The sequence below is a fragment of the Bison bison genome, unplaced genomic scaffold (assembly GCF_000754665.1).
Source record: "Bison bison bison isolate TAMUID 2011002044 unplaced genomic scaffold, Bison_UMD1.0 scf7180017864387, whole genome shotgun sequence".
NCBI lineage: Eukaryota > Metazoa > Chordata > Mammalia > Artiodactyla > Bovidae > Bison > Bison bison.
The window spans coordinates 1,831,543-1,844,512 of record NW_011494959.1 but is presented as its reverse complement, the minus strand read 5'-3'; the positions used below and the strand labels follow the sequence as shown (position 1 = coordinate 1,844,512).

The 12,970-nt window shown below is 35.4% G+C and overlaps 1 protein-coding gene across 1 annotated transcript in view; it reads left to right on the top strand.

Annotated features, from left to right (window-relative positions):
• Window positions 1-12,970, top strand: part of NCAM2 (neural cell adhesion molecule 2) — a 574,228-nt gene that overhangs the window by 553,588 nt on the left and 7,670 nt on the right. The window contains exon 16 of the mRNA XM_010858401.1: window positions 10,390-10,594. Coding sequence (XP_010856703.1) covers window positions 10,390-10,594 — 205 coding nt within the window. The remainder of the gene's footprint in view (window positions 1-10,389; window positions 10,595-12,970) is intronic.

The window sequence follows — 12,970 nt, the reverse complement described above, 5'->3', positions numbered from 1 at the left end:
TCAATCACCATAAGCACTGATTTTGGAGCCCCCCAAAATAAAGTCTGTCACTGTTTCCACTGTTTCCCCATCTATTTGCCATGAAGTGATGGGACTGGATGCCATGATCTTAGTTTTATGAATGTTGAGCTCTAAGCCAACTTTTTCACTCTCCTCTTTCACTTTCAAGAGGCTCTTTAGTTCTTTGCTTTCTGCCATAAGGGTGGTGTCATCTGCATACCTGAGGTTATTGATGTTTCTCCCTGCAACCTTGATTCCAGCTTGTGCTTCATCCAGCCCAGCATTTTTCATGTGGCCCCATCCTTGCAGCAGCCCTCCTCTGACCCATACCTCCACAGGAGACACTCAAGCACAGTTCTGTCCCAGTTTCCGTGGGGTCCCCAGGTCCCGGTGCGCACAAGGCCTGCCTGAGCCCTCTGAGTGTCTCTGGCAGGAATGGGGTCCAACTCTAAATGCGAATTCACCCCTCCAAACAGGCTTATCAAATGTGAATTCAAATTGAATGGATCAATTGTATAGCAAAAACAAACAGCATTGAAAAACAATTTTCCTCCAATTAAAAAATTAACAAACATTAAATGGAATGGATCCATCATTCAGGATTAACAACAGTCAGTATAAATACAGGAAACCCATGGTCATGACATAGAAGAGAACTGTGGTATGTGGAGAAATGAGAAGAGTGGGACATTGTTCTTAGATTGTTATATCAATCGTTTCAAAAGTTCACCCTTTAATAGTGAATTTTATAACATGCTTGAATAAAAGTCTTCATTGTTTTTTCTCCTTGTGACTACACTTGCAGAAGTCATGTTGTTTCAAATTTATAAAAGTAGATACTTGGAATCATTTTTCTAAAAACCTAAAGTACATAATATTTTTATGAATATGCCTGATTCCTCATTGAGTATAACTGAGAGAAAACTATCAAGCCTAAAGACAAATAAGTTCTGTTTAGCAAGTCAGGTATTCCCCATAGGAAATCGTCTTATAAATGCAACTTTTCTCTACCCAAGTCCTCAGAATTGAAAAGATTATTTTCTTTCTTGAGTGGATTTTGTCAAAAGATGCAAAGACTGCAGCTTAATCTATAGTGGGCAATACTATGATTATACTTCATTTTTTTTTAATTTTTTCATTTCGTATATGATATTATACATGTTTCAGTGCCATTCTCCCAAATCATCCCCTCCTCTCCCTCTCCCACAGAGTCTAAAAAACTGTTCTATACATCTGTATCTCTTTTGCTGTCTCGCTTACAGGGTAACGATAAGTTACCATCTTTCTAAACTGCATATATATGCGTTAGTATACTGTATTGGTGTTTTTCTTTCTGGCTTCACTCTGTATAATAGGCTCAAGTTTCATCCACCTCATTAAAACTGATTCAAATGTATTCTTTTTATACTTCATTTTTAATATCGCCACTGTTGATAAAGCTGTAAAGTTTATCAACATTTTTAAGTCTCTTAAAAATACTTTTTTTCTGTTGATATAGTCTAGACCCTAATCTTGTTTCTATACTTTGGCTCTTTTTACTATATTTTCCTATTCTTTGTTAATTTGGGGGGATCCTATAAAAATATCACAGAACACTAAATAATCAATTTAAGATCATTTCCAAGTATATGAATGACAAGTGATTTTGGAAAGCAGCGATCTAAATAACAGAGCAAGAAACTATTTGACATCTTAAGTTCACTTTTTAATTAGAGCAGTAGGTATGCTTTTTAATAAGTTTTTTCAAATTTTTAACTGTAGGATAATTGCTTTACAGTGCTGTGTTGTGTCTGCCATTTGACTATATGAAATATTGTGAAACCAGAAGTATACATATTATCGCCTCTCTCTGGAGCCTCCTTCCCATCCACTCCCATCTCACCCCTCTAGGTTGTCACAGAGTCACCAGGCTGTTCTCCCAATGCTATACCACAACTTCCCAGCATCTATCTATTTTACACATGGTAATGTATATATTTCAGTGCTGCTCTCTCCATTCTTCCCACTCTCTTCATCCCCTGCTGTGTCCACAAGTCCATCCCCCTACATCTGTGACTATTCCTGCCCTGAAAATAGGTTCATCAGCACCATTTTTCTAGACTTCATATATATGTGTTAACCTCAAATATATGCTTTTCTCTTTCTCACTTACTTCACTCTGTGTAACAGGCTCTAGGTTCATCCACCTCATTTCAACTGACTCACATTTCTTCCTTTTATGACTGAGTAATATCCCATTATGTGTGTGTGTGTGTGTGTATATATATGTATATATCTCACAACTTCTTCATTCATTCCTCTGCCAATGGACATCTAGGTTGCTTCCATGTCCTGGTTGTTGTCAGTAATGCTGTAATGAACATTGGGGTGCATGTGTCTTTTTGAATTACGGTTTTCTCAGGGTATATGCCTGATAATGGAATTGCTGGATCATACAGTAGTTTTATTTTTAGTTTTTAAAGGAGCCTCCATACCGTTCTCCATAGTGGCTGGATCAATTTACATTTCCGCCTGCAGTGCAAGCATTATTGTTGTTTAGTGGCTAAGTTGTGTCCAACTCTGCAACTCCATGGACGGTAGCATGCCAGGTTCCTCTGTCTATGGGATTTCCCAGACAAGAATCCTGGAGTAGGTTGCCATTTCCCTCTCCAGGGGATCTTCCTGTCTCAGGCATCTAACCTGTGGCTCCTGCATTGGCAGACAGATTCTCTACCACTAAGCCACCAGGGAAGCCCTTTTCTCCACGTGTTCTCCATCATTTTTTTTTTTTTTTTTAATATATAGATGTTTCTATTATGGTCATTCTCACTGGGGTAGATGATACCTCATTGTAATTTTGTTTTGCATTTCTCTATTAATGAACAACGTTGCACATCTTTTCATGTTTGTTGACCATCTGCTTTTCTTCTTTGGAGAAATGTCGGTCTAGATCTTCCACATATTTTTTGACTAGGTTGTTTGTTTTTCTGATAATGAGCTGCTTGTTTATTTTGGAGATTAATCCTTTGTCGGTTGCTTCTTTTGCCATTATTTTCTTCCATTCTGAGAGTTATCTTTTCATCTTGTTTATAGTTTCCTTTGCTGTGCAGAAGCTTTTAAATTTAATTAGGTCCCATTTGTTTATTTTTGTTTTTATTCCCATTATTCTAGGAGGTGGGTCAAAGAGAATCTTGCTGTGAATTATGTCAATGAGTGTTCTGCCTATGTTTTCATCTAATAGATTTATTTTAAAATATGTATTACCCCAGAGAGTATCTTTTATAATGCATGAAGATTACTCTAGGTCCTTCTTAATCTAAAAATCTTACCTTTTGTTCCTTTGTTGTGTTTTGGGGAATCCAATGAATGAAATTAAATTAGGGAAACATATGCCTCATAAATGAAACTGGACTTCAATCAATGTATGTTAAGCCTAAAGACTTATGTTAGTTTTAATCTCTTTTGGTACATATCAGGAAACTCCTCTAATGCTGAACTAATTTTGAAGCACTCAATGAAGGTTTGTGAAGCCTAAGTGAATTAATAGTTCTTTAAAAAAAAATAATGAAACTATATAGACACAAAAGTCTACAGATAATCCAGATGTCTGATTTAAAATTAGCTGAGTTGCTGACCAACACAGCTTGTTTTCTTTTCTTTTCTTTTGGCCACACAGCATGCATGGGATGCAGGATCTTAGCTCCCAAGCCAGAAATGGAACCTCCCCCCTGCAATGGAAGCTCAGAGTCTTAACCACTGGACTACTAGGAAAGTCCCCCAAGACAGGTTAGAAGGAGCTCAAATGTAGAAAGCAGCCTGCTCCTTCTCTTTCCACATAGGATGAAATATATGTGCGTATAGATTTATACCTAGGTTTTCCATAAATCATTTGATATATGAAAATGATGCACTAGGCAAGAGGAAGGAAGAACGTGTAAACAGGAGACAAATAGACCTACCTCTATTGTAGAAGAGATTAGTATTTGTTCAAGGTCATGATGAACAACAAAAACTTTCCTTGTAGTCTTTTGTACACTTAACTGTATTTATCAGTGTGTGTGTGTGTGCTCAGTTGCACAGTCATAATTGTCTCTTTGCAATCCCGTGGACTGTAACCCACCAGGCTCCTCTGTCCATGGATTTTCCAGGCAAAAATACTGAAGTAGATTGCCATTTCCTACCTCAGGGTATATTTAGCACTATCATTTATGAAAATAATTACCACTATTCTGGGAGCAACAACCAAATCTCCATTTAGGACCATTTAAATTTAAATTAATCTCCCTTTAAATTTTTTAAAGTTTTTTCTCTATATTTTTATCACAAATTTATACATCTAAAAGTAATTCTCAACCTATACAGAGTTAAATAAAAAACTGAACTAATTAAGAATCAAAAAGCAATGGTACTTTTGTAAATAAAATATACAGTTTTAAAAAAAAATATTAGCATCAAACAATATTTCATGGAAAATTATTTAAGTGCTTTTAGCAGTAAGCTAATTTCTGCAACAGAAATATGAAAAAAGTCACACATATGACAGATGGGAATTTTTTTCCTTATTTTAGTGTTTTGATTTTATATTTTGATGACTATTAAATTGCAATTACATAACCTCTTGGGCTACATATTGGTTTATATGCCAATTCCTAACTTTCACAGTATGGGAGGTGCAGCTTGGAGGGATGTTGTAAAAACTCTCTTAGACTGACTCTCATATTTGCTTTCAATAATAAAATATGTACGTACAAATAGATGTTTGAATTTTTGACACCTAAATTATTTATATTTTATTAATTCTAACATGAAATCCTTTTTCAAAGAGAAATACAAAAGAACACCAAAAAAGAAGCTGAAAACAAGGATTCAAGAAAAATACAGAAAAGCAAGAAATAATTATTTGCATTATTGTACCAGTTTTAAATAGTTGTTTTTCTACTTGTAGCATAGAAAAAATGGATATTGACATGTTTATGTAAGCAAATTACACATTTTAATTTATTCACTAGTTTTATTGCCATCTTTTGACTATTTGATGTTGCTGCTGCTGCTGCTAAGTTGCTTCAGTCGTGTCTGACCCTGTGCGACCCCATAGACGGCAGCCCACCAGCTCCTCTGTCCCTGGGATTCTCCAGGCAAGAACACTGGAATGGGTTGCCATTTCCTTTTCCAATGCATACATGCATTCTAAATTGCTTCAGTCGTGTCCAACTCTGTGCGACTCCATGGACAGCAGCCCTCCAGGCTCCTCTGTCCACAGGATTCTCCAGGCAAGAATACTAGAGTAGGTTACCATTTCCTTCTCCCATTTGATGCTGAATATTCAGTACGAAATGTTGACTTAAACACAGGTATTAAAAAATCATAAAACTGAGAAGTTCCCTGTTGGTCTAGTCATTAAAATTTGGTGCTTTCACTGCCATGGCCTGGGTTCGTTCAGGAACTAGGATACCAGGACCATGGAGTGTGGCATATATATATAAACACTCACACTAAGTTGCTTCAGTTGTGTCTGATTCTTTGAGACACTATGGACTGTCGCCTGCCAGGCTCCTCTGTCCATGGATTCCCCAGGCAAGAATTCTGGAGTGGGTTTCCATGCCTTCAGGCTAAATAACGGAGAAGGCAATGGCACCCCACTCCAGTACTTTTGCCTGGAAAATCCCATCGACGGAGGAGCCTGGAAGGCTGCCGTCCATGAGATCGCTAAGAGTCGGACCCGACTGAACGACTTCACTTTGACTTTTCCTTTTCATGCATTGGAGAAGGAAATGGCAACCCACTCTAGTGTTCTTGCCTGGAGGATCCCAGGGACGGAGGAGCCTGGTGGGCTGCCGTCTATGGGGTCGTACAGAGTCGGACACGACTGATGCGACTTAGCAGCAGCAGGCTAAATAAATAGTCTTCAGTTCTACAGATCTGATATTAAGGGTTATCTTGTAATGTGGAGACCTGAAAATATTTTTGTTTTTGTAATGGAGTTAAATAAAAATGAAGTCATAAAGCACATATGTAACTATTCTGGAAAGCTAAAAAGAAAAGATGGCTTTAAAATCCTTTAAATGATTGCCATGCTTAGTTTCAATGTATTAAGTAATTAAAACCATAATTTACTTATAAAGATTTTTTGTATATTTCTAAGGAAATAAATTATTCCTAGTCCCCAAATCCTAGTGATGCAATGCTATATATGGTAATGACTTTGTGAGAATTCCAGACAAATAAGTGAACTTTTACAATAGACTAAGTTGGTAACAAAAGAAAGAAGGAAAATATTAGAAAATTTAACTTTCATAATTATTATAGCTTAACTTCATGGAATATGAGAAAATATAAACATTTAAATGTATTGTTGGTGATGGACAGGAAAGCCTGGTGTGCTGCGAGTCATGGGGTCGCAAAGAGTCAGACACGACTGAACTAAACTGAACTGAAATACATTGTTAAGCTAAAAAAAGCTTTCACGAAAGAATGTAATTAAATATTTATTGCATAAAACTATTTGATATCCATGCCTATTCTTTGCATTGACAAAATATATATTTTTCTTAAAAAGTAACTTTAGGTAGTCATCCAACTTTGTAATCATTAAAAAGGTATAACTTCGTTTCTCTAGGAAAAAAGTAATAGCTCTTAAAGTCAATATTCCCCCACCATAAGGTGCTTTACAAATACAATGTTTCTAAGCACTTTTTTGAACTCAGGAATGAAGCAGATCAATATACTGGTTTAATACTGAAAAGGTCACAAATAAAATATTTATCATTTAAAAGCTAACTAGCTAACACTAAGTCATTTCAAAACAGTGACTGTATTCTCATAAGTGCACTGGGATGACCCAGAGGGATGGTACGGGGAGGGAGGTGGGAAGGGGGTTCAGGATGGGGAACACGTGTATACCTGTGGCAGATTCATGTTGATGTATGGCAAAACCAATACAATATTGTAATTAGCCTCCAATTAAAATAAATAAATTTATATTAAAAAAGTATAATCAATGCTTAACAAGAGATTGTGAAGGTTGCTGATGAAGAAATATATTTATTGAATTAATTTAATTTCAAATGGTCAATTTTTTTCACCAAAACTGCATTTCCATAGAATTTTGTAATAATAATGATACTTGTTAAATTTTTACCTTGTGATTTAAATACATTATTATATTCACAAGTCTTTCCAACAACCTCATGGCTTAGTTTGTGGAGACTGTTTTCCAAATTGTCCCCATTTCAATAAAGAGGCATCTCAGCCTTAGAGAAAAGTTAAATGACTCAGCAAAGGATATGGGGGAATAAGTGATGGAAGCAGGATTTTCTGATGCCAGATTCAATGCCTTTCTGAACAAAGCAAAAGTCTTCACATTTTAAAAATGGTAAATGGGGATTTATGTCATTGACCAGATATATCATCATTGAGCTGTGGGATTCATTGCCTAAAACTTTGACTAGGAATGCATGTGAGAGGAATCTAAATGAAGTAGGAAAGAAGTGATTGAAGTTCAAAGGTCATTTGAGTCAATATATCCACATGGGCTAACAATCAAATCTTTATTTTTCTACTGTTCTTATCCGAGCTTTGGTAGTTGAATCATGTGAGGCAAATCCAAAGTGATTACAAATTAACACTGAAAAACATATCTTTTGCTTTACATAAAATGAAAGCTCTCTCATAAGTCAATTGTCTTTATTGTAACAGTAGATTTAAGTGAGGATAATTTATACTTGAAAAGGAATAATGGAAGAAAAAGTATAATTATTTAAAGTGCTGAAACAAATCCTAGTTTTCTTGTTACATTATTTTTCTAGCATGAGGCACTAGGTTTCTTAATAGTGCATACAGATACATCTTTGAAAATTTAAAAATAATATTTGGAATCTCATTGTCCATTTGTATATTGAAACTTTGCATGACAAAATATCAAATTCCCATGGCTGAAAAATATTTTGTTTCTCTAGTCTTTCCTTAAAGTGGGTTCATGGGATAAGAGAATAGTTCTGTCAAAGTTAATAATTTCTCTGGATTCACACTAGGCAATTTTTCCACACTAAAACCGTCTAAATAGTACGGTAAACTTTGATAGGGGAAGCAGATTCTGAAAAAGGCATGAAAATTTTTTTTCCTCCAACATTGTGTTTCTATTGCCTGTTTCTAATTATGGGAAATAAAATAATTGTAATGAAAATGACACTTTTTAAGAGCATGTGAGTTCCAGGTTTGTTGATTCTGTGCTTAAAGAATTCTTATTTGCAACAACACGGGATGCTGTACAGGAATATCTATGTTCTAGCACGGGTGAACCATGAGGTTGCCTGAGTAAGTGCCGTGCACCATGTCACAGAAGGATTTTTATTACTCTACCTGCAAGCTCTGGGAGTGTTAAGAAATATGTTGTTGTTGTTTAGTTACTAAGTCATGTATCGCTCTTTTGTGACCTCATTAATTGCAATCCTCGAGGCTCCTTTGTCTATGGGATTTCCCAGGAAAGAGCACTGGAGTGGGTTGCCATTTCCTCCTCCAGGGGATCTCCCCAACTCAGGGATCAAACCTGTGTCTCCTGAATTGGTAGGCAGATTCTATAATATACCACCGAGCCACAAGGGAAGACTATTAAGGAATATAAATAACATACATTTCCAAAAAAAAAAAAAATTTTGGACATGAAATTCAGAAAAATAAACTAGTATTCAGACAGGTGTGATATATTCAAGATTGGCCTGTTAGTGGAAAATTCAACATAAGAACTCTTGTATCAGTTCCTTTGGATCACAATTTCTTCAATCATGTTTAAAGTATATTAGACATAACTTTAAAAATATGACTTAGAAAATCTTTATTTTGCATATATATTTTTTTCAGAAGTAGTGTTTGTAAAACCCAAATTTGCTTCTGTATCTGTCACTTGAATTGCATACCACTCACATACTGAGCATGCTATTATGATGCTGAGTGGTAAATGTATTTTATCATTTAAAATGATAATTATAAGTTTAAAATGTTATGTAGGCAAATTTTAACATTATCAAGGTCATTTTGAACAATTTTATACAATTGTTATATGACTCTGCTTTTTACCTCTAGATAACACAATATCTCCAGTTTAATCTTCTATCTTTCCATTATACTCTCTTTCCTATCTGCATTGTTATAGTTGAGGAATTGCCCCCCATATTCAACTACAGGCATATAATATTTGATTCATTTTTGCTGCATTATCCCTCTTGCCGTTTCTACTCTGTTAATCAGTCTATTCCACCCTATTCTCTATCACCTCCTTCATGAATCCTTTGTGTATGACTTGTGGAATTTCCTCCAACCAAATGTCATGAAAAAGTGGCTCCCATCTTTCCCTACCTTTTCATGATATGACTTCAGTCAGTCAGTTCAGTCACTCAGTCATGTTCAACTCTTTGTGACCCCATGGACTGCAGCATGCCTGGCTTCCCTGTCCATCACCAACTCCCGGAGCTTACTCAAACTTAAGTTCACTGAGTCCATCATGGATATGACTTCAGAAAGTTCACAACTCTGTTAAAGTTTGCCTCTGGTCTAATGTGATTTGTTAAACTATTAACTGGAGAAATACAAATAAATCATTTATTTTAAGTGATGCAGAGCAGGAATAGAGATGAGGTGTACAGAATGAACTTGTGCACACAGGGGGATGGAGGAGAGGATGGAACAAATTGAGAGAGTAGCATTGAATATTAGTACATAGCTAGTGGGAAGTTGCTGTACAGCACAGGGAGCTTAGCTCTGTTCTGTGATGACATAGAGGGGCGGGACAGGTGTGGTGGGAGGGAGGCTCGAAGACAGGATGTATGTACACATTTGTCTGATTCACATTGTTGTACAGCAGAAACTAACACGTTGAAAAGTAGTTAGATTCTGATAAAAATGATTTTTGAAATATTTCTAGGATGATATTTTAAAGTGTATCCTCTGTCAAAGCAAAGTGCTATAGCATCATTTCAAGACTAAGTCTTAAAACTAAAATTATTCCAAATAGAACATCTATTTAACACATCTCTAACAGGAGTTTTGATTATCTTTTTTCTTTGAACAAAGTGATGATCTAAAAATGACTCTGACTTTCTTGTAGAGTACAATTAGGGTTATAATAAAATATTCAGTATCTTCCCCAAAGGTAATCAAGAAGTATACTGTAAACTAGAGTTAGAGTGTTTTTTCTGAAGAAAATTTGTAAGAGATATTTCAAATTCTAACATGTCAGTTGCTTAAAACATTGTTTGAAAACCAGACAATAGCTCATGAAATTGAAGTGTGCTAGTAAAGATATTTTCCTGTCTCTTAAGTTGAATATTTCTCAGATAAGATGATTTCTTTTTTAAAATAACTGTATAATCTTTTCTAACTTGAGGTTTAATACAATTATTTTCTTTTATTTTTAAGACACACTTTTTAATGGTCTTGGGCTTGGAGCGGTCATTGGTCTGGGAGTCGCCGCACTCTTGCTAATCCTGGTGGTAACAGATGTCAGCTGCTTCTTTATTCGACAGTGTGGGTTATTGATGTGCATCACCAGGAAAATGTGTGGGAAGAAAAGTGGCTCCAGTGGTAAAAGTAAAGAACTTGAAGAAGGAAAAGCTGCATACCTGTGAGTATCAGACATCTGTGTCACAATAATGAAAGACTTTTTAAATCACTACAGGGAGTTCACAATTTACATTTTCTTTATGCAAAACTTAGAGTGATATGCAAAAAAAAGTGTTCCATATTAGCATCAACTTCAAAAGTTCTCTCATGTTCCTACCCAGACAAGACCACACTACTGCAGGTAACTCCCCCTCTCCCAGGCAACTAGTATTCTGATTTTTTCATCATAGATCATTTTTAGCTTTTATAAAACTTGATATGTGTCTGCCTTCTTTCATTCAACATAATGTTTTAGAATTCATTCATGGTGTTCTGTCAGTGATTCATTTCATTTTATTGTTGAGTCATTTCTATTCATTCTTGATTCATATATTTAGGCATTTCATGGCTTCATGCATTATGTCTTAGACTTAAGGATAGAGGACAATTCATTTTTGCATGGCTGCATTCTTTTGTTTTGCTTTTAATCTCCAAACCTATTTCAAGCTTCCTAGGCATTTCATCTATGATCATTTCTTATGGATATTATGTAAGGAATATTTTCACTTTAAGGGATAGTAAATTGAATAGTACACATTTTCAGTTAAAAAAATTAGTTTAAATATCCCAAAGAGTCACCTGCTCAGTTGTTGGACACAGTGGATAGCAAAGAACAAAATAAAATTAGACTATTTTAATGCTTGAAAGAATAATGAACATATGACATAGTAAATACAGTGGGATCCATTCCTATTCACTATCTCTTGCTATCCTCCTAGAAACATATACTTTCTTATAACTTGCTGTACTTTTAAGTTGCCTGATTAACTAAAGAAGTGTATCACCAAATTTAGCTTTAGTTCATTTTCCCATATACAGAAAACAACATGCTATTTAACATAATTATACATATATTATACATAGATGATACATATATATGCACACATGACTCAAAACTGAATTTTGTATATATTCATTCTTGCTCTACTATTAACTAAATGGAACAAGTATTAGGTAACAAGCACAACCTAGGGATAAAGTGGTGAACAAAACAAACAAGAACTTTATTCACATGGAATTCACATTTTAATGTAAGAATACAGATAATAAATGCTAAAAATAAAACTGTCTGATAGTGATAGGCACTAAAAAATAAAGAAAAACAGAATGGTATACTGTTACTAGAGTTTCAGTCACTGAAGACCTCTAGCTGGAGGTGAAACTAAACTGAAGAGTGAGTGATCAAGAGTCACAAATATAATGATCAAGGGGAAGAGCATTCTGATCAGGTGTAACAGTAGTACAGAGGCTTTTAAGGCAGGAATGAGCTGACTATGTTAGGCACAAAGTGGATCTGAGTGGAATAAGACAGGTAAAGAAACTGGTACCAATATTAGTTAGGAGAATTGTCTGAGTACAAAAGGATTAAATCTTGTTGGGTTAAATGTTTTTTAAATAGAAAGTGAATAACAGTTTTTATTTTATTTTATTTTTTAAAGATTTATTTAGTTGCTTTGAAGAATGGATTACTGGAAGGTTGGTAGGTGTAAAGGAAAGATATAAAGTTAGGGAGACTAGATAGGAGAATCTTTAAATACTTCCGGTGGAAAGACATGGTCTTCTGTACCAAGATAGTAGTATATAGACATATGAAAGAGTATACCATCCAGATATAGACGAGGTAGAGTCAATTACTAGGAGCTGATTTGACTTTGAGGTGACAGCAAGAGAGAAATCAGAAAGAACCTTCTTGTTTTGTCTTACTTGTCTAGAAGGATGTTGGTGACCATGTGCAAAACAACCTGGTGTATCCAAGCTCTGTTGTTTGCTTCTATTTGACTTTATTAATTGGTAGTTTATCCACCAACACTTCTGTTTGTAATTCCTGCTGAGATCGATTAACTTTAAAGTCTTGGAAAGATGACAGCGCATGGTTCATTTCATGCTTGTTGTCCATCATATCTTTTAAAATCATGATTTCCCCCGCCTTAGGGAAAAAGTTTTTAACTTTTTCAAAAAGTCATTGTTTTTTTTTTAATTTTATTTTTAAACTTCACAATATTGTATTGGTTTTACCAAATATTGAAATGAATCTGCCACAGGTATACATGTATTCCCGATCCTGAACCCTCCTCCCTCCTCCCTCCCCATACCATCCCTCTGGGTTGTCCCAGTGCACCAGCCCCAAGCATCCAGTATCCTGCATCGAACCTGGACTGGTGACTCATTCCATATATGATATTATACGTATTTCAATGCCATTCTCCCAAATCATCCCACCCTCTCCCTCTCCCTCTCCCACAGAGTCCAAAAGACTGTTCTATACATCAGTGTCTCTTTTGCTGTCTCGTATACAGGGTTATTGTTACCATCTTCCTAAATTCCATATATATGCGTT